Source organism: Bombus pyrosoma, linkage group LG11 (assembly GCF_014825855.1).
Source record: "Bombus pyrosoma isolate SC7728 linkage group LG11, ASM1482585v1, whole genome shotgun sequence".
In the NCBI taxonomy this organism is placed as follows: domain Eukaryota; kingdom Metazoa; phylum Arthropoda; class Insecta; order Hymenoptera; family Apidae; genus Bombus; species Bombus pyrosoma.
The window spans coordinates 1,023,588-1,048,828 of NC_057780.1; the positions used below are offsets into that span (position 1 = coordinate 1,023,588).

Below are 25,241 nucleotides of genomic sequence, written 5' to 3' on the forward strand. Positions count from 1 at the left end.
CTTTGAGTAGTCGAAACGATCGAGAGTTTTGTACGAATAAATTTTAACGCTAGAATTACCAAATTAATTAATTTCGGGCTTTTACATTGGCAATTATTGAAAACGTGTAGGAACTTTTGCCAAAATTAATTTATCAAATTCCTTTTTTATCTTCTAAACGTTTCGACGACTACTTTGCCTTGGATATTTTGCATTCTCCTACTTTTTGTACATTTCTCACAAATGAACAAACGTTCGTAGTTTAAATATTATATCTTCAAATTCTTCGAGCCAGAAAATTTTGTTTTTGAATCGTCGCGCGATCCCACGATGCTTCGTAACACGATCGCTAATCGATTACGTTCTTATATCCTCGAGGGCTGGCGTTGTTTGCTAAATTTCCCTGCGAAAAATCTACTTTACCAAGTAACATTAAAACGAAGCATTTGAAGGCAAATGAATTTTAATGCCATGTTTTAATGCTGCATTTTAACGAAGACGATAATTGTGGGTTATTCAATTGGATTTTAAGATAAATTTTCCTCAAAGACGGTAAGTCGTAAATGTGAAACATCGAGACTTTCTTATGAACGCACTTGACGACATCTAATGCAATTTAACGAAGGTTTTATTATGACGTCTACCGTGTCGTTTAATTGGAACGAGATCAGCGGTCCGTTTCTATCGGCTCTTACATTCTTGCGCATAATTTACGATCTTGTTTATTACATGGATAAACAACTACCGTCTTTCGTATTCAAATTACCGAATCCACAGAGTTTCAATTAGAAGTCTGCACTCGACAGACTGCAATTAATTGGAATATTGTCTGAGAAAAGTTTGACATTGAAACATCGATTTAAAGCACAGCCGAAGGGTCTACGCAATAGCTTCCAGAGATACGTTGTTCTTAATTCTTTTCTTAATTTACAGTTCCATTTCCGAAGCTTTAGCTTATGAGCGATTCTCTTTACTTGGAAATCCATTTTATTTGTTTCGTAGAATTTTCGCTCCCAAAGTTATAACATATTTAATAACGCCGTCTTCCTCGGTTAAAATGTCCTATTTAGCATTTTTTTCATTTTCACGCTACGAATCTTCGCGTTTTAAATTAAATGAAGAGCAGAAGGGAGACGACGCAAAGATGAAATAAGAAGAGGAACTTCGGATTTCCTCGGTTTCGAAATGGCAGAGAGAATGTTTTTTAATTAAAGAGGGCAGGACGCGTATTAAAATGGATATTTTCAAGACTTAATTTCCTCCATTAAATTATCTACTTCCACAAAACAGAGGCTACTTCCTTGAATAAGATTCACATAATTATCCTGGCGAATTATTCAAAATACTTTCCCATTTCCGTAATGAAGAGAACAAAAGGGAGAAACGGGTAACAATGGCGATTAGTCGGAGACAAGATCAAAGACGCGCTCGATCACGATCAGCGATTCTCTCGGATGATCTTTGAGGTCGGTACGTGAAACCATCTCGATCGTTATCAGGGTACGAGGCACGATTCCATTGGAAATCGTGCGGCCCTGGCGTGACATATGCCGCGACGGTGAAAGGAAAAGAAGAAGAGGCAACCGCGACGATATCAGCTGAAGCCTTCGAGGCTGGCTCGAGCTTTCTCTGCCCGCGGCCAAAGCGAGCGGAAGCCTCGTGGTGTCTGGAACGTTAGACACCAGGCTCCATCTAGTGCGATCTGCTGGATCTTCTATGTCGTGATCCATGATCCATGATTCGGATTTAACGATCGAGTTAAAATCCTTTCATTAAAACATCGACTAACAATAAATTCGCCATCAAGTGCTCGTTCCAGCAGAAATGTTAATTGTACCGGTATAATTAACAATTGTAAAAAGAAGTTTATAAGCTCGTTCGATTTATAGTTTTACAAAATTATCGGATTCGAGTTTTGTAGTCAAAAATATTTGTTTCCTTCTCGAACGTATTGCTCGTGTGATCGATTCGTAAGCCACGACTCGGATTTTACAAGTACACAGGTAAATATGTTTGGAAAGAAGTTAAACATTAAATATAAAACTCTAATTTCGTCGAAAAGAGCAGCAAATTAATTGCGATATTTATTTCTAACGCGATACAGCATTTATCAAAAGTTCGTATTTCTTTCCACGCGATAAACCTCCGTAAACGCCCCATTACCAATTCAGTTTTAAACTACTTCCAAATAAAGAATCATTTCTTTAATAGTTATAAATCGTTTAATCGTTAAATAGTTACAGTTCGTTTAATAATTTCCGAAAGTTTCTTGTCGATCTAAATTACACCCTACGTTTTACAAATCGCAACATCCAAGGGATCGTCGATTAGAATCATCGATTAAAGCGGATCGAATAATAGCAACGTTGGCAGAGAGTTTACCGAGGAGAAAGCAAGGGGAAAACAAGCCCTCTGGCTCGTTAATTCGCCTTTTGTAATCGAATCCGACGTGGCTAGCGTTTATTGGCGCGACACTGAAATCCAGGGATTCTGCGGCAACGATTCGAAGAGAAAAATCGAACCAGCCTCTTTTCCTTCGTTCCCACCCCTCGGTGAAAGAGCTACGTATAGACAGTCGGAGCTATCTGTTGCATCTCCAGGACTTGACCCCACTCGTCCTTGGCCGAATGGTCCTGGAATCACCCTCGAACCACCCCTTTGCTGCACGCGTGTCTCTAATGGCGCCCCTAGCAAGCAGCAACCATTTTATTTGCTATGGTGTATGCGCTGCTTGAGCACAATTAAGCCTTTTAGATTAATTTCTAAAATGGAAATTAATCTAAATTAATTAAAGTTTAAAGTAAAATAGGCGATGTTTACGAGCTTCGCGAAGAATCGCAGTCCGTTTAATGAAAAAGTTGTTCGTTTTAGATTTCTGCCACGTTGATGGTAATTTAAAAGATCGATGGAAATTGGAGATTTTTGTATTAGATAATCGGTAAATCGCCGACACTTATGACAATAAGCAGAAAGTGCTCTTATTTCTCAAACAATTATGCGCAAATAACTATGGTCGGTGTTACTTCGCACGGCGAGCACTGATTCGAGTGGATTTGAGAAATTCTTCAGAATGTGAAACGATACTTTGACGTAACATCTGCTCGAATTAATCCCCTGTCGAATTACAAGATATCAATTAAAAATCGGGACTGCTTCCCTAGAGAAATTCATAGAGTAGCGGCAACACGGAGAAAGATGAGAATCCTCTGGACGAGATTGGAAAGCTAATTTTAGCGTCGTTCTATGAATCTTTAATTCTCATGCGCGCTTCCTTGGCACGGTGAATATTTCTCGACGAGGCAACCCGAGCTATTACCACTGAATTTCGTTTGGACGCTGGAAAAAGGCAGAATGGTCCGAAGACGAGATGGAATTTTAATCGACGCTTTATCCGATACTAGCGGTGATACATTTAAACAGAGCATATTCGCGCTACTTTAAACATGCCAACGTTATACTGAATTTTTATGGCTTTCTGGAACGTTCAAAACGTCGATCAATCGTTAGTCGTATCCGTGCATTTGCGTGCAAATCGGAAAGATTCCTGACATTTGATAAATAGAAAAGGGATTACCGTTAAACGAGTATATTTCTTTAGCTCGAATTATTAACTTTAATGAACCTTAATTGATTAATAAATAATTTGTTAGTGCGCCATATGCGCAATATTAAAGTACGACATATTATAGTTAAATAACATATTACAAAGGTAGATCCGTTTAAAACGATAGGTGCTCGAAATGACTAGAACTTTCTAGGTAAGCCAATAACTGGGCAAATAAATGGGACAAGTTACCTGAAATTCGACAAACGGGACGCATTAGTCGATAACGCTGCGGAACAATGCGGTGGAAGCTACACGTAGCTTCTCCCTTTTGCATAATACGCTTATCGTAGCGACAGGAAGCTCAGAAAAACATGAACAATCAACGAGTAGAAATACGAAACGAGAATTTTTTCTTGCAGAAATATCGCAGAAACATTTCGAGGATAGATCCACGTACGAGACACTCGTCTCAACTCGGCGAACCTTTATCTCGTCAAGGATAACGAGCTTTGTCGCTTAAAGCAAGTACGATCGATGCGCAGAACGAAGAAAATCGACATCTCAACAATGGTATTACCTCGAACGTGTAAGAAAACCGACTAAATATAGAATTTAATGTTACAACCCGGCAGTACGATTCAATACAACAACTGAATACAGTTACCTTCACAAGGGTGTTATTCCTATTTTCTTCCATGCGCACAGCCACAAGTTCTTGTCCCCTTTTCCTCGTACGATTCATAACTCGTTTCCTACGCAATCTTATCGCCTTTCGTATCTTCCACACGTACAATCATCAACCGATTCAATTCAATACATACGCCGCGGAAATATAATATATTGCTGAAAATACCTTCCTGACGCTCGATATTACTAATACTAATGTTACTAATATTATTAAATAATATTAATGTACGATTAATGCAATATATTTAATAATATTAAATAATATTAATGTAAAATGACGAGAATTAAAATTAAACGACGAAATTATGTGACTTTGATAAGTAAGGTTTTACCAAAATTATAGCACTTGCTATATTTCTACTAATTAGGTTTTCTAGTTAGTAGTAATAGTAGTAAGTTAGTAATTAGGTTTAATTGTAATGTTAAGGATAATTCAATTAAATTAATGACATAATGGATAATGGTAATTCGTAAAGGTAGAAGCTCTGAAGTTATTGCCAACTATGTTGGACCGATATATGTATCGGAATACTATATATATACGGAATATACGTAATAATTGGTACGTTGCTAATTAATCATATCGAAAGTAATAGCCAATATATCAACTATAATACATGTTCCCATACGTAGTTTAAAGTCGATCGTCGAACCACGCGGAATCCCAACATGCCCACCTTTCTCGAGGAATTTTTCGATAAAAGTCGAGCGATTTAAACTCAAAATCCATAACCGCGATCATTCGAACGTGCTAGAAGAATCGAATGAAGGAAGAGACAACGATGAACCGAAAGAAGCTTCGAATTATGTGATAGACGTGCCGTAAAGCTTCAGGAGCCGATCTTGTCGCGGTAAATTGAATTTTATCGCAGGTTATCGTCACGAACCCAACAATTTTCCGGAAGAGTTTCAAGGTCGCTAAGATAATCCTTCAAGGGGCGAGGTTTGAAAATTGCGGTATCGTTTTTTCGTAGAAGTATCGATCGGAATCGATCTATGTGGAACCAGCTGTTAACCAGAGATCTCAGAATGAAAAAAATGAATCAAGCGAGGTTGAACATTTTTATAGCACAAAAGGATGCTTTTTGTAATTTCTAATACGTCGATAATTTTACAAAGCCTCAGAGGATAATTTTTGCAATTTACGTTTCCATTACACTCGAAACAAAAATTCTTCTACGATAGCCACAATTTAATAACCAAAGGCAGACCAAACGTTAATTGCGTATCACGTGAGAATTATCCAATTCCAAGTGAGAACAATGCACTATTTTTATCATACGATAATTTATCACCGCATTGATTAAAACAAATTCAGAGTTGTAACATATTAAATGTGATCTAAATTCTATTCTTATCAACATCAGTTTTACAAGATAAACCTGAGCACGCCTTCTGTATTATGTTTCGCAATTTAACAATGGCAGAAAGACCAAACGTTAATTTCATATCACGCGAGATTTACATGTTCAGAGCCAGAAGAATAAAAAGCCACGTTTGTCTTACAAAAATTTATCTTCGGGTTAATTTAAATAAATTGGCAATTTATAACTCATTAAATATAATTTAAATTCCCCCTTTAAACGACACGAGTGAATAAAGTTTCGATTTTCGTCGCACGTGCCTGCAAAGCAACAGCCTCTCGCGTTTGCCAATGTAATCGTTGCTGGTATCGGTGTTTCCACGTGGAGAACGCCAGAGCGAGAAGTCACGCGAGCAGAACGAGTACCCGTGAACCATCACGTGAGAATTCTCGGCGACGTCGGTTCCGAAATACGTAGAATCGACAGACAACTTTTGTCGGATATTCCTCTGGCGTTATATTCGAGAGAAAAATCTCGCGGAAAGACACCGTGACCGCCTATCTGTCTAGAAAAATTTCTCGTAGAATAAAGATATATATTTATAGTTTGTATGCGGCTGCACGAGAGGCATAATGTAAACGGATGTGCGAAGAATTCTGTCTTCGAGGCTGTCTATCTTGCCATGGATAATAAGGACGTTCATTTTTAGACGTTTAACAGCACGAAAGAAAATTCTGATTTTTATTTTATACCCGATCGCGTGACAAATCATTCGTGAGTTACTTCGCTGGAAAAGTAAATGAATAGGGGCTGATTATAGTGATTTCTACGCTATATAGGAGAAGAAAGTTATGTATAAGCGAGCATGAGGCGATTCTTCGTAAGAAGATGTAGAGATATAGAAATTTGTTCATTAGACGAGCATACCTGAACCGAATAAATCAAAAATGTGAAGTAAAATTTGAAGTAAAATGTGAAGTAAAATTTGTTTAAGGTTTCACTTCGTTCTACAAAGAAAAAAAAAATAGAATTCCCACGTGTTTGTAAAGACTTGGCTTAGTATTTTGTTCTACACTTCGCAACTTACTGTCACGTGTAGAATAACATCCTGTCGATTGTTTCTCCTGTCTGGTTCAGTATTTGCCATGTCCAAGTACACTTGATAATTTGTCAAACTCGTTTTTTTTCGAAAAGCAAGCGTCGTAATTTTATTCCATATTTTCTTCTCATTTCTTCATAAGCAGTCGCCTCGTGCCTGCTTTTACATAATTTTCCATCGCACTCTGTACATTACCGTTCATAAATACTTGCATAATTTATATCGAAGGAATTTTTTCTAACGAAAATCGGATATTTTGGTATTTGGTCGAATATGAAACGTTACGAAAGCGAACAAAGTAGATTGATACGGCAAATTATTATTAATGGGGAATTGTTGGAAGAGTATCTATAATATCAAGAGGCGTCGTTAATTTATTATTTGATCGAATTTTCGTGAAATCTTCGAATGGCGAAATACGAAGCAAAATATTTATTGCAAAATATTTGTTGCTCTGCGACTCATCACCAAAAAACCGTTTTGCGTTTGTCATTTGTTGCATTTCTCTTGGTGTAATGACAACGACAAGTATGAATAAACGATTGATTTGTAGTAAGGATATTTGCGGAAGATATTAATAAACTCACGCAATTAATAAACTCTATTTATATATTACATTTTTGGAGGAATTTCAATCATGTTTAAGTGGAAATAAAATTTTGCACAAGTTCCGCTGGTTCCCTGTTACGTACGTGTACTTTATCCTTGAAATTACTTCGAAGAGCAGCCATCCCATTTAAAGTTCCTATAACTTTTGCTGTTTCAGAATTGCAAATTATCTTGAGAAAGTACAAAACACAAATCATCTTTGCCCTTCGAAACTAATGTACTAAATCTCCACACGATCTCGATACGATTGGTAAATAAATGATTAAAGAAGGACAATATTAAGTCTATATTGATCTATACAGACGCAGTATTAGTTCTAATTATTATTCCAATTAATGATACGTTGAACTTTATACCGTCCAGGATCTTTACCTTCCTCGTTTTAAGGAATCCTCTTGATAAAACCAATAAAGACAACTCAGCTATCCAAACACTCTTCTGCCCTATCTTCGTCGTCCGATCTCTCTAAATCCACAAAATCCAACCCAAACAATTCCTCATTATCCAGAATTTCATTCCCCGTAATTCACATTCTTTTCGCATATCTAGGAAATGGTTATAGCCAACCTAAAGCATAAACAACTAAACGTTCCACATTGATCCCACAGTCACAAGTCCATGACGTGACAACAAATTTCGAAGAATCCCACAGGATCTACCTCGTCTAATTTACCCCAAGTCAAACACACCGATTCGCCGACCCCTAATCACGTATCAAACTTGGACAATCCCAGAAAATGAAGATCAACACGCAGAAAATAAAGAGCCGGAGGGATGTCTATTCGCGCGAAAATCAATCCATAAAACTGATCAGACGTGTTTGTATTCACGTTTCTTTCGATTCGTTGAAACGTACCGCGTATCGGATTTCATATTTTTCGCCTTTAGTCATTTTCACGACGATCCGGCGCAAGTTCGTCAAGAAGAGAACAGCCAGTTTTGCCTGCACACACGGCCTAGCCTGAACGGGTTGGGCATATCGATCTCGAGAGAGGCAAAGATCGTCCTGCATGAAGCTTTCTGGCGGTCGAGTGGGGTGTCAGGGGCGTACCACGGGGCTCGATGCCACCTGCGACGACCTTGACCTACGGGGTTCCTCTCGCGCCGGCGTCACGTCCTCGCCCTCTTCCATCGCAACCGCTTTTCTCTCTGTTCGGTTTCTTCGACGAATATCCTGAATCTCTCGTCCCATCTCGCTCCTGACAATCTTCGAAACGTCGCATTTCCATTCTTTGTCCTTGTCACTTTCTCTTCAAACGCCTTCCTCTCGTTCACCAACCTCCTTTGTGTCGCGTCTTACCACGATCCATCGTCGTGCTTCCTCCGATATACCGCATAGTTGGTTAACATCGGTTTGTTTTATCGTTTCTTGTCGGCAGTGCCAGTTCTTATTTCTATCGTTGTCTAACAAAACCCAGACATCTGTTTGAATTTTGAGTTTTGTTGCCTGTGAATTCAGATGGAGAGTAGCCTTGTCTGATTTTTTAGCGCTCTACCGAATGCCAGGAACGTCGATGGGATGGTTCGTGCGTTTGACAGATTTTTCCGGCTCGTGCGATCTTCTTTTTCCTTCTACACTGTTTTTTTTTTCCTTTTTTTGGTTCTCGTCCTTTCGATGGCTTCATTTTTCGTGGGGCTTTAAAGGACGTTCGATCGGAGGTTTCGTGTCATAGCCACGTTCGACCGGTTTGTCGATTCGAGCTTTTTCCATCGAGTGCGTCCTCCCTTTGTTGCTGCACGAGTTTAATTTCAACCTTTCGTTAAACTTTCTCTTTATCCGTCCGCGATCCTCTTATTCTTCCCTATCTAATTGCATAATTTCAAGCTTCAAACAATTTCGATTTCTGAACTAGATCGCATGAATTCCTTCATTAATAAGGAGAAATCAGGTTCGTTCGTCTGGCAAGCTCCCTCTGGATCTCCTTTGTAGCCATCGTTATCGGGAAAGACGAATCCAAGCACTCGAGAAATTCTGCATCCACCAGCCTTTTCCCATGTTCCCAATCCGCCAACCTCGAGAGCGTGCTTTCTCGAATCTGCTGTGTTTCCTCCGTGAATCGACTTCCAAGCTTTGCGTGCTTCCGTCTTCGACCGACGAATTGCTTCCTTCGCCTGCTCTCTTATCTTCCTCTTAGCATTTAAGTAACTTTGCTGGAATTAGCGATAGGAACAGGTTAGAGGCGATCGATCTGTTCAATCGCTCGGATGATCGCTTCGTATTCTTCTTTGATAATAACGTAGAAACGTTAGATACATTCGATAGATTACTTGTAACTTCCTAACGTTAGAAGAATCTAATCCTTTTCTTACATAGGGAAATAAATTTGATCGAAAACTACAGGAAATGTAACAACGGCCTTTAGCTAGGCTTTAAATGTTTGTATAGTTCCATATTTTCATGCAGCATGTTTCATCCATTATTATTGAATATTACTACGACCACCTTACTCTGAATATTTGTAACATTTTATTACAATACATAGCACGTATGGTCCGCGTTAAATTTCCCAAATGCATAAACATCCGCAGTCGATTAATCATTTCATGGCGCAAACAAGCATCTCCACCGGAATCGGAAGTTCCAATCGCCCCCCACCCAACCCTTCTCCTATTGTGCAACAACCCCGATAGGTCGATTTTCCGCACAGATCGAGCTAGCCGAAAATAATGACCGCTAAAAAATCCGCTGCTTACTCTTCGTTTACCCAGTGCTGCTCAAACATTCCATCGTTCTATCAAGCCCTATGCCTAGCCACGTCCCATTAGCTACTCACGTCCATCCACTAACGATAATTCAAGCAGCGACAAGCGTCGGATCGACCTTAACGATCAGTCTGGTCACGTAACACCATGGATAAATCAAACTCTTGGTGAAGAACTGGCGATGCTGGACCCTTTTCGCCTCTCTCTAGCTCATTCTCGCCCCGAAGCACGGCGAAACACGGCCGTCCATCCCCACCGGCGCCGAGCTACCGGACCGAGGCAACCCCCTCCCCCTGAGCACGCTGCTGTCTCGGCTGTCCTGACGAGCGGAACCAGTCGCAGTTCGAACCCCGAGGAGACCGACCGAGTAGCTTATATCCTGGACGTCGACAGCAGGCACGACGCTGATGATCGTGCCGAAACTCTTGGCCATGAGCCCGCCCTCGGAAGCATGCAGGTGGGTGGCCTATGTTCCACGTTCGTCCGAGACTCCTCGTGACGCGATCTTCTCTCCAATCGCTGTTTCTACGGGCTTCTTTTGGATGAAGTTCAGGTGCATAGGGGTGGAGGGAATGTTTCCAGGCATACGGATTTTGTTTCATAATATCTCGGGTGGAGGTTTTCGTATTTTCTAATTTTTTAATTGAGGTGCGCGGGTGAATAGGGATAAATAGGATCGAGGATTTCGCGAGTGCTTCGAGATTTATATCGGAATAGTTTATTATTACAGGGGGTTGTTTTTGTAATTTCTTTTTTTCTTGTAATTACGAGTAAGATTATAAGCGATTACGCGTAAATTATCGGAAGCTTCAAGTGCGGTTTTATGATACGTTGTCGTTGCTAAGGTGGAAGCTTTGGTATTTTATTAATATAATATTGTTTCTTTTATAGTTGAGCTACGTGTGTAGAAATACGTAGGATTAAATGTTGCCGCGAGTGATTCGAGATTTATAACCGAATATTTTATTACCACTGACTTGAAAGTTCCATTATTTTATAGAATTTTGTTTTCGTGATTGTGATGCGTGTGTATGGATAAGAGCATACAGAAGTAGGAATTTTTCGAGGACTTTAAGCACAGTTTCATAATAAATATTTTATCGTCGCTAGGGTGGATGTTTGAGTATCGTAAAATTTGATTTCTTTTATAGTTGAAATGTATGTCTGTGAATACTGGTAATCAGGATTGGGAATTTTTCGAGGATTTCACGCTGAAAGTTTTGTGCCGCGATATTCTATTAAAACTTCAGGAATTTCAATATTATAATTACACGATCGTGGTGGCTTAGGTGAGATGAATACAGCGATGAATTTTATTTAAATTTCATCGGTACAACGCTATGATTCAGTTTGCATATTTTTTGCTACTTTTAACGCGATTTCGTGATAGATAATATATAAATTACGAAGTGTTCAGGACATTAGAACGGTTTGAATTAGATTGTTAATTATTTAGGGTTAGCTTGATACGAGCTGTCTCGTGTTTGAGACAAGTTCCCCTTCGTCGAGTTCGCGGAGAAAGTTCAGAAGTTTGTTCGAGTTTGTCGTTTAGTATCGTTGCTCGTTTTCCACCCTCGATTGTAATCTCATTATCCTGGAGGGTTAGGGTGAATTATCTTCCGTTGAACCATGAGACGCCTCTCGACCAGGTCTGGAAAGTTATTTTCTAAATATTCTTTTCGAGGATATTTATTAAAAGCACTCGGTTACTTTGCTTTCAACCCTTCGAATTCAAGATTGTTACGAAAGAAGTGGATAATCCCAATTTTTTAACTGATTCAACTACGCTTTTCAGAAAACAAGTTGATAATTTCCATTTCTGCATCCTTTCGAATAAACTGTCCCTTCGATTTTCAAATTTGTTCGAACGCACTAGCAATTCAAATTTCAAATTTTTGAAGGAATAAATGGTTTATTCAGATTTTCGTATTTATTCAAATTCGCTGGCCGTCTCTTTAAATAAGAAACACTTCTGCTTCTCGCAGATCTCGCATCCTACGTAATATTTATTTTTACAAATTTCGTATTCTCGAAGAACAAAAAATATAATCGTACCTTTTCAATAGCGAGGAAGCTTGAAAAGAAAGCTCGCGGAATTTCCGCTCTCATTGCCTCGATTTATATCGAGAAACTCGTCTAATTTCCGAAACAAGTGTGCTAACAAGTAACAGCGACGAAGGGAATGAATTTCCAGGGTCTCGATCTCCTGGATAAAGCTGTGTAAAAATTACGGTGAAGCGGGGAAGTGTCTTCGATAACGACGTCCTTCGATCGGTCCCCTTGGCTTCCCTTCAATTCCCGGTCAACGTTGCAGAGATTTCGAATGAAAGGAACACTAGTTCGTTGCGGCATAATGAGACCCTTCGCCATTTTCGACGACAAACGAGCGAAATAGCGTCGATCTTTCGCGTTTCTTTTCAAAATCTTCCAGCCGTTGATGCAGGGTTGTATGTAACGATAATTTTAATTAATTTTTTCCGTGGTATTTTCGTCAACGACCCTGTCGTATATTATCAAATACTTTTAGAACTATCGCAAAAAGAAAGATATATCTCCATATGTATTTTTATATATATATATATATATATATAATTCTCTTTTTTATCTTTTCAATTGCTCGTTCAACTGTTTATTTATTTTTATTAACGAGAAACTATTGCCTTTGAAATAAAAATTAGGTAAATCGATTAAAAGGAAATTCTAATCGCGATGATATCTTGCCCTCGTACCGAGCAACCAGTTTTGAAATCGAAACCACTCGACAACCTTCTCGTCCCCGATTCAAAGGGCAAAGGTTTCGATTAATTTACATCAGGTAACCCTTAACTTTTCCATTAGCGTCACATCAATCCGTCTGATGATAAAGTTTGCCGGCAGTTTCGTGTCAAAATTAGCAATCGAGTAGCAACGGTTTTAATCGTTAAACTATGGAAATTTCATTTTGTTCTATTTACTGTTACACGGACTCTTCGATAGTAAGAAAAAAAAAAAAATGATTCCAGTGAGATATATTCGACGAAAGCAAACGTGCATGTTCTTTAGCCAACGGTTAAAGATTAAACGAAAGGGTGTTACTGTGTACACGCATGGAGAGGTACTGTGCGAGAAAAAGCAACCCGCCTTTTACCTTTCCCTCATCGACCGTGCCATGTCAAGGCCGAACAAGGTAAGATCTTTCAGTCACGGTCACGAACGTTGTCGTGTGTCTGTAGGACTCGCTCTGCAAATCATTGGCCGCGATTATGGCTTCGCCTTTCAACCCCTGATTACCTGCCTCCGAGAAATTGTTAATGGACTGCGCGAGTTGTCGCTAACAGCTGAGCATTTGAATCGCTGCTTCGCTGCTAGCTGCTCGACATAATTTACTAATTAAGAAAACATTTCTTTAAGAGCCAGTAGAGTGTTGGAAACGGTAATTAGTTTGAGAGAAAGGGAGGGGGCAGTTGTAGCTAGAACTTGATGACTTTAATAAACAGAGAATGTAGTTTATTAATTGAATTTTTCAGAGAAATGTTTCGAACATAAATCGAACATGTTGTGTTTTCCAAAAATTTTCCAATATTCCGCGCGTTCTCTGCATTTTTGCACCTTTAGATTTTTTATAAATGCATAAACATCCGCGGTCCAATTATAACTAAAGTACGAACAGTGAAAAATCCTATTTTTCGGGACACGAACATTTTTTATTTACCTTTATACGAATACCTTTAATATCGTAACAAATATTCGGTTTAAATTGATACCGGCAGCGTACGAAACACGAAATCGATAAACGAAAGGGGAGTACGAGTGAATGCACTGCAAATGTAGCCGCGTAATAGCAATATGAATTGCCATTATAAAATTGGGCCTTCGCTTTGTAAGCGAAGGAAGAATTGTTCGAGCACGATGGGGTGTTTTATTCGTTGTTTAGTCGATCGCGAGACTCGTCGAACGGGTTTGTAACCGAGTAACATATTTAAAAATCCGGACAAGTTTTACCTAAGATACCGTCAATTTAAAATTCAACGAAGCACTTTACCAAACGACTCGACATCTACATTTTTTAACGCCAAAACCAGAGTGCTCTGGCGGTTAATTCGTAATGTTTCGTATTAATATTTATAGGTTTAAAACGATGCATTTTTGGAGATAAAATACAGTAGCGCCGTTTGGTAAGAAACATAGAAATCGATCGTTACTAACGAGGATTCATCGGAATTTTTCATATTGAAATGTCCGACTAAGTTATAAAATGAATTCTTCTCTTCGTATATAGTGTCAATAATAATATTTCTTTCTTTATCTTCTCGATCTTCTTCCGTTAACGTATTAAGAAATAATGACAATAGAACGAGGTAATCGTAATTAAAGAATATATATTTATTTCTACTTAACACACGCATCATACTCGTAAAAAGTTTCTGTGTGGTTTCAAACACTTTCATGAATCACTGTAGGTGACGGTACGTAAGTGGCTATAACATACTGTGCGTGAAGAAAATTCTGTATTCGTTAGAAGTACGTAAAAAAAATATACGAGCAGAAAAGAATGCATATTTCATCTCTTTTCATACTAGCGTCGCGTCGGGTATTTGGACATTCTGCATCGTGTTATATTTTACGCAAAAAGGATTTGGATCGCAGCCAGATTGTTGTTTCGTTCAAATTCTGTCGCTGTGCTGGCCACAAATCCGGCTTGTACACTAAAAGTCCCAGGAAATTTTTCATAAAACCGGTTTCAACCACTGCACACAGAACAATACAAAGAAACTCGTTTCTCGATTCTGCCTCTAAATATGTTCTCGTTATTCGGCAAATGTTTGCACTAGAAGCTCTTCTATAGGATAACAATCGACAGCTGCCAAACATTCTTCGTCCAATAGAAGCCAAACTTCAATACTTTCGTGTCACTGACGATACATAAAATATGCTGTCAAAATGTTTAGCGAGCAGTAAATAAATTCCTTAGGAGATCCTTTAGGCTTCGAAAGGATCCAATAAACGTAGCCAATTTCATAGCTATCGTTCTTAGACGCGCGTAGTGATTCGCGAAAATATTTGAACATTTGCCACAGAAGAGTTTTGTAAATCTTCTCAGTACGTGGCTAACTTTGTAAAGCGAAATTACAGCACATTTAGAGCAAGCATGTACGATCCTCTTGATAAATAGAAAATCGGAATAGCCGCTGGTTTCGTATAGAACGTAATGGTTGATGTAGATCGTCAAAGGAATTTCTTCCAAGGACCGATACAGGAATTAAAAAGTTTGTAGTGATTTTGTAAATTTGAGATGCGATACAATTCCGAGGAAGTCGCTCGATGAATCTTTTGTTTATATCGCGTTCTCGTGTTTTATATCCAAATACATTCGATAATCACTGTACCATTTTTTACGGTTCTTACATTCTGCGTTGAAAATTTAGCAGACAATCCTTTACGAGCTCGCAGGATGAATCTGAAACTTTTATCGTAACGTTCTGTTCCGGAACAGGTAGTTCGTTTTTTCTAGCCCCTTTCATGTTTCTTTATCTCCTCTTTTGTTTCTTTCTTATACGTCCACGTTGCCTTTCGTGGAATGGGAAAAGCTGTAAAAGAAGCGTCCAGCTTCATTAGCTTCCTGATTGCGTTCTATCGATCTGCATTCGCATCGCTTGTCGGACCAAACGGCTTTTTTTATACGAGGTCGGACTAATTATACGCCTGTGGAAAAAAACGCTGAACAGGATAAAAATGAACCGATAAATTTACGTTATAATCCCATTAAATGTCGCTGCTCAGAATCGCTCGTCGCGTCGCGGCGTCGTGAATCGCTCTCATCGTCCAGCGAACTCGAAGAATGACTGCGCAATGTATGTATTCTGGAATACGGAGAAACAGTATTATCAGACAGTGAATATTTATACAAATTTGTTATTTTCTAAATTTATTCATTTATCTCGTTTTCTATGACGACAAGAGTAAATAAAAATTCAGATTTCTCTTACAAACCAGTTATCCGCTAGTTGAGCGTTAGTGCTACGAAAATATATTTTTCCATACGCTTTTCATTTTAATTACTTTCATACAAGTTTCATACATGGATCGTTGATAACGATTCTGGCATCAATGGGAAACTTTTTCTCTTCTTTTATCGATCTTTTATCGAATAAGAAACTTTCAGTAACGCAAGCTTATTTCAAATAATAAGTGCGCATTCGATTATCGAAATGTGACCGATAGATAAATAATTTTTCCCGAAACGGCAAAGGATTCGCTTTTACGTTGGCGATATCGAAGAGCGAGAAACAAGGAATATCAGAGGACAGAATAAGCATCAAAGGAGAAACGATAATTTTCCCTGAAACGTCGAAGGTCTTTCGAAATTGCTTGGCAGTTTCTCGCTATGACGATTCCCGTTACCGCCAAGGTCGTGAAAATGACGCAAAAGTGAATAATGAAAATGACGTTCAAAGGGCGAGAATCGGATTGTGCCCTAAGAACACGAGCCGCTGCTTTGAACTTTGCACTTTTATTGTTACACCGTGATAAATATTATCTAGCGAAGAATTCTCGAGCGAAAGCTTCCTACGTCATCGTGTTACAAAGATACGTGCGTGTTACCGAGGCCTTCATCGTGCCGGTTGTAAACAGGCCTTAATAAAAATCCGATCGAGTATATTGCAGCAAGACAAGCTATACCCGGTCGAAGACTTTCCAACTTACGTTCGATGTTCAGGAAAATTCTCGAAAAGATTTCTCTGTTCGCGTTAGATGTAATTACGAATTATTAACAACGATATCGTCAATTAAACTTTGATATTCTTAGCCACGCACGAATCACACAGACTGCTTTACTGTAACGAGTTTCGAGTCAGATTAAAGAACGAGTTTCCTCCACTCATACACGCGAGAAATCTTCGATTTCTCTATTGTGTTTGAATTAAGTAACTGCAATTTCTCTTCTTCCTGGAGATAGTTTCAATAAAGGTGTCTGGTTAATTTAATTAGCCATCCGGGTAGTTGTAATTTATAGGTGAAATGAAGATCGCGAGAACCTACTTTGCAGGGAAAATAAACGAGAAATATCCTTCTCCATTCGGGTCGACGTTATTCTCGGCTACGAGGAACGTCGAAGGTTGTTTAACGTTGCTACGATCCTCCTTCGAGTCCTCTCGAGACGATCGGAAACACGGAACGAACGTTTGATTAATTCTTGATCAAGTTTATCAATTCGTAAAGCCTCTCGTACCGTTTGTACTACACTTTTCCGTCGCTAAACATCTCTGTTATCTATCAATTATTTCTACGCGCGTCTTCTTCAATTTCTTGCCAACTATTTGCGAGAAGTTGTATCACTTCTCGCTTACTGGAATTTACGGAAAAATGTATCATTTCTTTTACCAAAGTTTCTCTTCTTTCTCACCAATTTTACTTCTCCACTTGGAAGCATGCGATGATATATTACGATAACACCTTTACTTATGCACGTGCCTCTCCCTTGCGAATAGTCGGTAGACGTATCAAACGCGATGATCGTTGGCGATGACCGATGAAACGGGCGAAATATCGGTGGAATCTACGCGAGCCTCGCGTGGAACTCCGTTCTCAACGTTTGATCGCCAAATCTCCTGTATTTCGATATCTCTGACATCTTGCCACTTGATATTTTCTGACATTATATTACCTGGCTCTTTCTCACCTGTGATAACAAGTTCGTCGATAAATGATGCGTCGCTGAATAATTAGCAGGTGCATCGATCGAAATTTCATGTTTCCAAAACGGCCACGAGAGATGGGATAACGTAGATTGACGATCGAATTGGAACGCTTTCGATGAGCAGACAATGGAAATAACGCAAAGCCTCTCCTTTTGAAAACCGATAAGCCGAATCGAGCTTTAGTTCTGTGAGCAGCGACTTCCGCAGGGATGAAAAGTTCATCGATCGTTCGTTCGTGTGTGCAAACAAAGTAATAAATCCAATATGCAGCATTTTTCGAAGCTACTCTTCGCCTTTAGTTTATTCAAATGCAATCTTTTATCGGTCGTAATCTTGTCAACTAGAATTTTGCTACGATTTCTGTACCATTTCGATTGCGATATTATTGAAACTGGTTTCTTTCTTTCATTTTAATTTACTTTGACTAAGTACGTGTATAATGTTTTGAAAAAGCTACGTATATTTAAAAATTGGTTGACACGGTTATTTGAAAGATTGTTTCAATTCCTCGAAACTGTTTGGAACATGCTCAAATTACTTGCGTGTTCGTACTTGATCGCCACATTGCCCTATTTCAATTTGAAGTTTTGTCAAAAATCCAAGACGTTTAGTATAATCAGGACAGAGAATATAATGCGGAAAGGGTGCGAGTTTTAGTCTCTGAAAGGGGAAAACGTAAATGTGAAGCGAAGATTACTAAACACGTGCGTTTATAACACTTCAACGACTAATAAACATTGCTATATTTATACGAAACTCGCAACGGTGGAAGCTAGAGTGGAGAACTAATCCTTATGGTTATTCGATAATCATCGATACGTTTGCAACGTGACGAGTAAATGTAATCTAACGATTGACACGATCAGAGCATATGGTGTCTTCGGTGAGATTTCCGGAAACGTCCTTGCGTGGACTATACCGTGCAAAATCAATTCGAACCAGTGACAGCACCCGCGTGATGTAAATGCAACGTGCATAACGCGGTTGTGTGCACGACTGGAATAGTATCTGGGAATAGCGTTATCAGAGCTTCAGCATGATTACGTCAGATACTGAGCAGATTCGTACACGTCGTGAAACGCTTGAGATTCTGATGTTCTGCTAACTGCTAACATTAAACGAGCGAAGAGATACTTAAATATTCTCGGTATTATATTCCACAGAAATTACCAACTTTATTACTCGGTCGAATTTTTCTAAATTTCACGAAATTTTTCCTAAAATCGCAACACTTTGAATTTTCCATAATTGCACGCACGTAATTCGTATAAAAGATAAAGAAGGAACTGATTTGAAAGTAATACGGTCGTTGGTTTTCGTGTTGCTGGATACAAATAAACGATTACCATTTGGAAATTTGAATTTCCTCGTATTTTTTTATAATTCGCTATCTTTTTCCATGAAGTTTTCTATTCGAATTTTTTAAAACTCCGTTAGCGACAGTTTCTATCGTTTTGAACTTAACTTTCAGAAAAATCGTACTACTTACAGGATCATCTAATATATCACGAAATAAATTGAATTATAGTAAATACTACTCCGTTAATGCTCTTGCTCGCGATTTATGTTAAAAATCGCATAATCTTATTGATCAGAGTCTGCAACCTATTGATAATTATTGCTGATCATAAAGGGACAGTGAATATAGGACAAACAGTTACTGTGTCTCGTTAAACAGAAGCCACTGAGAGAGCTGGGCCGATTGTGCCTCAGTACGGGTGAGCAGAGCAACGACGTCGTGGCGGAAGTTTGCACAGAGCCTCGTGGCGGACTTCCACTGCTGCAGGTATGGCCGAGCGACTCACCGAGAGGCGAGGCCGACGGACAGGCACAGGCATTCGTGTTCCCGGATGTCCAGGAAAACGTCAACGACAGTGGCATCGAGTCCATACAGGTAACGTAATCGAAACAGCTGAAGCAAGCGTTACCCAATGATTTTCAGATTCTTCAATTTCTATTTTAATATTGTTGGCAGATGAAATGCATACAGTTGCGTGTAAAAGTTTTTAGACAGAGATAGATTTTCCATACTATATTCCAAAAGTAATATTGTAAAGAGTTTTGACTATAACGAACAGAAAATCGTGCTACCGCGAGTAAAAATTTAGAAAATATGGATTCGGCAACAGATTCGTTTGCTCGTAAATTGCAAAACTCGATGGCGTTAACTACAGAATTGCAACGTGTGATAATAATAAACAACGAAATTGTAGAATTCAATGGGCCGAAAGCTAAATCACACCGTGGAATCATAGAATACGAAGATACCAACGAGTTACGCGATGTACCAAATTACGTAGAATTCAGTAGCAACGCTCGCTAAAGTATGCGATTTCATAAAAATAGAAATCAGGTTATCCGACCAATTCTACATCAGCGATCGCCGAGTCCGAAAAATCGCGACATTCTAGAAAAATTTCATAGAAATATCCAAACTGTAACGACTTTGTTCGTACGATTGTCGGAAAAGGCGTCGCCGTCTCCGTGCGGCGTAGCCAGCACTAGTCCGGCCACCACGCCTCAACAATCCCGGCGCGCCAGTCTACTCCATCCGGACCACGCTCGACTGCAATTGCACCATTTGCATCACAATCACCATAATTCCGGGATTAAGAGTCCACCGACGCCAGACAGAACGTCCATCGACGAAGAACCTCCGCTTCCGCCCAGTCCATCGAGCTCGACTACTAGCAGTCTGCGTTCGATGCCCAGTTCTGCGAATGTACAGATGCATTCGCAAGATAGGAGACGTAGTAGCAGGTAACAGCAGTATTACTTTCTCTCGATAAGCTAACGGCTTGTTTCGTTGATTTTTCAACGGAAATTAAATTTACGTCGAACATTCTAAAAAATAGTTAAAACAAAGAGAAGCAGAACTCTGCTAGGTCCCATGGATAATCTTCGAGAAGATAATACTTTTGAAATACAACCGGTTCTCGTAATAACGAGCAAAAGATGCAAAATTCGAACTTTCGTATCCACTGAACAAATTCAAAGGCAGAAAAACGATGACTTAAATCTCGCCTAATTTTACGTGAACTGCTATAATACGAAGTTTCTCTGTGATACGAAGAAATTTTCATTCGTCCGACACATGCCATCAAAATGAACTATGACGAACCTTTTATATAAAGAAGAAATTCTCATCGTCGCATAACGGAGCTGGCGAACTTCGTCGAAATACCATCTCATTCCCTTCCTCGAGCGATCTGCATCCCAAGATAAGTTGATATCAAAGATCGTTCGCGTTCCAGACGCGTCACGGTCTCGTTTATAAAAAGGAGAAAACCCCCCTGAACGTGTCTGTTCCCGATCCGTGAAATTGCCGGGAGGACGGGGCTAGAAATAATCCCCCGGGCTGATAACGGTCTGACGTCGATCTTGACTCGTGTCAAGGCGCGACCCTGGTACCATGCAAATACGAACACGTGTGCGGTTGCCGCTCTCCTTTTCATTTATGCATCCAGAGATATTAATCATGGCCGTGGTATCCGAGTGATTTGGCCGACGGCTTGCTTTCACACGGAGCCGGAAATCGTCGGGATTTGGTCGCACCCTTCTACCTCGAACTCGGAACTTTCAAAGGTGAAACCTTCGCCGAGTCCCACTGTGGATCGATCCGACAGACTGACGTTGCATTTTTCGTTCGAGTATCTCTCAGATATGACGCGTTGGCACTAGATTCTAAAATAAGCTGAACGTCCCAGCCCTCGAAAGTACCAAACGCAGTTATTTCTACTGACATTCGCAGGCCATGGCGTTTGTATATTATTTTATTGCTTTTTATATTTATTATTGCTTCGTATATTTGTTTGTAACAACGTTATCGAACTAGTCAATCCCTATCGTAGTTAATGGAAACATAGATTCTACAACGAGCGATGAACTAAATAATGGCAGAAATTTCAGATTCTAAGTATATTTGAACGAACAAATTACGTACGATAATTTTATATAAAAAGAAACATAATATTAAGTTTCTAACGAAATCTAAGGAATTTTCTCAGTATTTTTTCCCACTCTATATGTTCCCGTTAATGTTACCGCTGATCGATTCTCCTTTTTCGCCTTTATTTCGTCTCTTCAGTTACAAAGCAACCACAATACCAGTTCGTTTGAAACAACCTCCTACCAACTATCTTCCATCGCGTAATCAAAAACTTCTATTCCAATCAACAGGTACAGCATGTTCGACGCTCTGGACCTGGAATACGCCCTCTTAAGAGCAGCAGCCCGTGGTTCCGTGGGTCCTTATTCTCTGTCGGAATCCCTGCACAAGCTAACCTTCACCCAGAGCTTAGCATTTCCCGCACTGGCCCGGGGTCTAGCTTCGAAGCAGAGCATGCCAACCAGGAGACCGCAGCAGCACACGGAAAGCGGGTTGAACGCGTTCGCAAAGGTGGTCACCGCTCTGGTCTTGGTTCTCGTGAGCGTGTTGGTGTTTGGTGTGGTGTACAAGTTCGTGAGAACGTGAGGATGGCTGCTGGTGCCCGATCGACCGGCTGGCTCCACGCAGGAGTTCGATCGACCGGGCACCAGTGACGCCTTCGATCAGTGACTCGTTCGGCCGATTTATCAAATCGTTGTGCAATCAGCTAAAAGCTTATCGATTTCCGAATACGTCGGGGACCGAGTGTATCGTAAAATAACGATCGAGCCATTCAACGATAGCCATTGAATATGCGAGTAAAATTTCAACTTATGAGCAAAGTTTGAACTAAAATTCAAGAACTTTTTAAAGTTCAAGGAAGATAAATCTTCGCGCGTTGTTTGTTACGGGGCCTACCTTGAAGAACTATCTCTAGTCGAATAGTCGAGATCGTTGTTTGCCAACGTTGGCTCGCAATATCGTGGAATACAAACACGAAAGTGACGCGATAGTTGAAAATAGAACGAAACGAGGAAGCTTGGCAGAAAACAATAAACCGGAAATATAGATTGCTTCGATGTTGAACGGGCGAGTCAAGATGGTTAGGGAATTTCCCAGGGAAGAAAGAAAGGCGAACAGAATCACGGCGCTGAGAATTTTACGACACCGCTAACAAGCATTTTTACCGGTGTGCGACGCGATCGTTCGCTGCGGCATTTTCATGCGGGCAAAGTGCGTGTGCGAATTACGACCGTGCAAATCGGTCGATGTAACATTTCCATTTTCTAAATAAAAATCTCCCTTTTTGAATAACGAACGGCCACGTTCGTATATAAGTAAGTAATTAGCTTGGCAAAATTTTATAACAGCGAACTTTCTACCAAGTTATCGAAATTTATCGAACGCTTTGAGTTTATGGCAGAACTTTATTTATTCCAACGGAATTTTAATTAGCGCTGCATCGGATAAACTAACGCTGTCGTTTATTCGAATATGAACTTTAATTAGAAATGAATTTTTGAAGGAGAAATTTTTGTGGGAGAAATTGAACGAGACGTTGTAGAATTAAAGAAGCTGTATCACGGTCATCTATGTAGCGTAGCAATCGAAAGAATATATCTTTAAATATTAAAAATTAACCTACAGTTTCCCTAATCTCTATTTGAATAAGTAAAATTATAGGAGATTCTACTGTTCGTGAAATATTTGTTCAAATGAATAAAGTTTTGCTGTGAACTTTGAAACCTTGTCCGCGTGCGAACATATGTCACAATACATGAAGCAAGCGCGCGTTAATTGGATACAAATCCGTGACTCTTCAAGTGCTTTACACGATTCTATCCCGATGACAATCGCTCCGACATTTAGACCGTAGTTTTAAGGGAAATCGAGGCCGAACTTCTCGCGAAGGATTTCAAACTCGCGGAAGCGCTCAATGTAATCGTCGCGCCAGCATGTCGCGAACGCGACCGCGATATTATCGAGATGCTTCTCCCGTCTCGTACGCTAAATGTCACATTAAATACAGCCCGTTCGAGCGTTTCGTCGCTATTGAACAGCGACTTGATGTGAAATTATAAAACGTCAGAAAGTTGTCCTCTTGCGTCCCGTCGAGGCGTGCACTTTCGTAATTAAAATGCTCATTACACAAATTTGTATACGTCGTTCGATGTTGTATTGATTTTATGCTTGTGATTTAAAATTCCGTTTGATTTATCACGGAATTAAAATTCTCCTATTTTGTACGCAATTTAAATTTTCTTTCCGACCGGACAGGGTACGCCGATATTGGCGACGTTCAAATGGAAAGATTTATTCAACCTTCGTATTCAACGCTTGAATTTTACTCCTTCAGGATGACATTTTTTGGAATTAAAATTTCTGCCTATTTTTGGAATTTAAACGTAGAGGAATAAAAAGAAACGTAGAATATAACGGTTTCGAAATTTTTGTTTCGAGTGTATTACGTAAAAGTTAGAAGGACTTTTCCCGTTTGCGTTCACGCCGTTTTACGTGGCATATTTGATTTATAAGATTTTAGATTGTTGTCCATCGTTTACAATACACACTGTAGGAAAGTACTGAGAGTAGTATCCAATACTACTTTTTCATTTAAAGGTTACTATAATTCTGACACGAGCCGTACAATTCGATGGAAATGTATTTCGTTCACGCCTCAAGATAAAATGCAGAGAGAAACCTTCCTTCCAGGCTTACAGATCGTCGACACTTAAGACAAGATAATCGTGAAACATGTGTACACGTATATTCTATATAAAATACATATTGTAAATATACACATATACAAGTATTAACCAAGGAGCGCGTTTGATTCCTTGACGTTGTGTTGTATATTAAGCAACGAAGTTTCTAAGGTAATCGTCATGTTGCAGGAAAAAACGATGCTGTCGTTTTCCTTTTTCTTTTTTAAATGTAAAACATTAAAAATGTATACATCTATGCGTGCCGTGCTACGAAGTAAAAAGGAGAAGAGATGAGAAAATTTTTACCTTAATTGAAATATAAAGTCTTCATAAAATTAGAATCTGTCAAGGAAAAAAGAATCTGGTCAATTTTCAGAGGAAATATTTTTTCATGAAACAAATGGAAAAAGAAGTGAAATCGTTTCGAATAGAATAAAATAAAGAAGAATAAAAGTTACTTATGGAAGGATGATCACGGTTCTTGTCGTCGTAGAATGTAAACGTAAAATCAATATAACCGCTGTAATCGTTTCAGTTCTGATTCTGGAAAAGATTCCTTTTCCGAGAGGAAGCTGTTTTCGTCGATCAATCGCTTCGTATTGTACAAAACTTTCGAATTTATTCCAAGTAACACATTCTAAATAAAGTCTTTTCCAATAATTCATCCAATCATTTCTATTCCTTAACATCGACAATCGTCTTATTCGATTCGTTGACACTTTGACTGTCACGTTGGTCATTGGTGACCGGAGCGCTTGAACTTCTTACAATTGTAAAAATTGAATGAAAATTCACAGTTAGGGCATTATGAATATAACCGATAAATAGAAGATGCTTTGAAATAAAATGTGTCCCATTGAGCGATTAGACATTTTTATTGGAACATCGATAAAAAAGAAAATGAGAAGAAATCTTGCATCTAACCGCGTTTGCATCCGTATCTTTGAGGGGTAATCTGCGAATATTATTATAAACAAGAAGCTTAGAAAATAATCGTAAATGCTGCTTTATGATCATATAATTGAATTTAAAAATGCGAACATACCTTACTATTATATATA

At 39.2% G+C, this 25,241-nt stretch overlaps 1 protein-coding gene across 1 annotated transcript; it reads left to right on the top strand.

The window, feature by feature from the left end:
- Positions 1–10,275: 10,275 nt before the first annotated feature.
- Positions 10,276–24,295, top strand: LOC122572470 (palmitoyltransferase ZDHHC5-A). Its single transcript, XM_043737435.1, has 4 exons — positions 10,276–10,385; positions 19,286–19,501; positions 20,078–20,367; positions 21,787–24,295. The coding sequence occupies exons 1-4, from the start codon at positions 10,380–10,382 to the stop codon at positions 22,079–22,081; spliced, it is 807 nt and encodes a 268-aa protein (XP_043593370.1). The 5' UTR covers positions 10,276–10,379; the 3' UTR covers positions 22,082–24,295.
- The last annotated feature ends 946 nt before the right edge of the window (positions 24,296–25,241 follow it).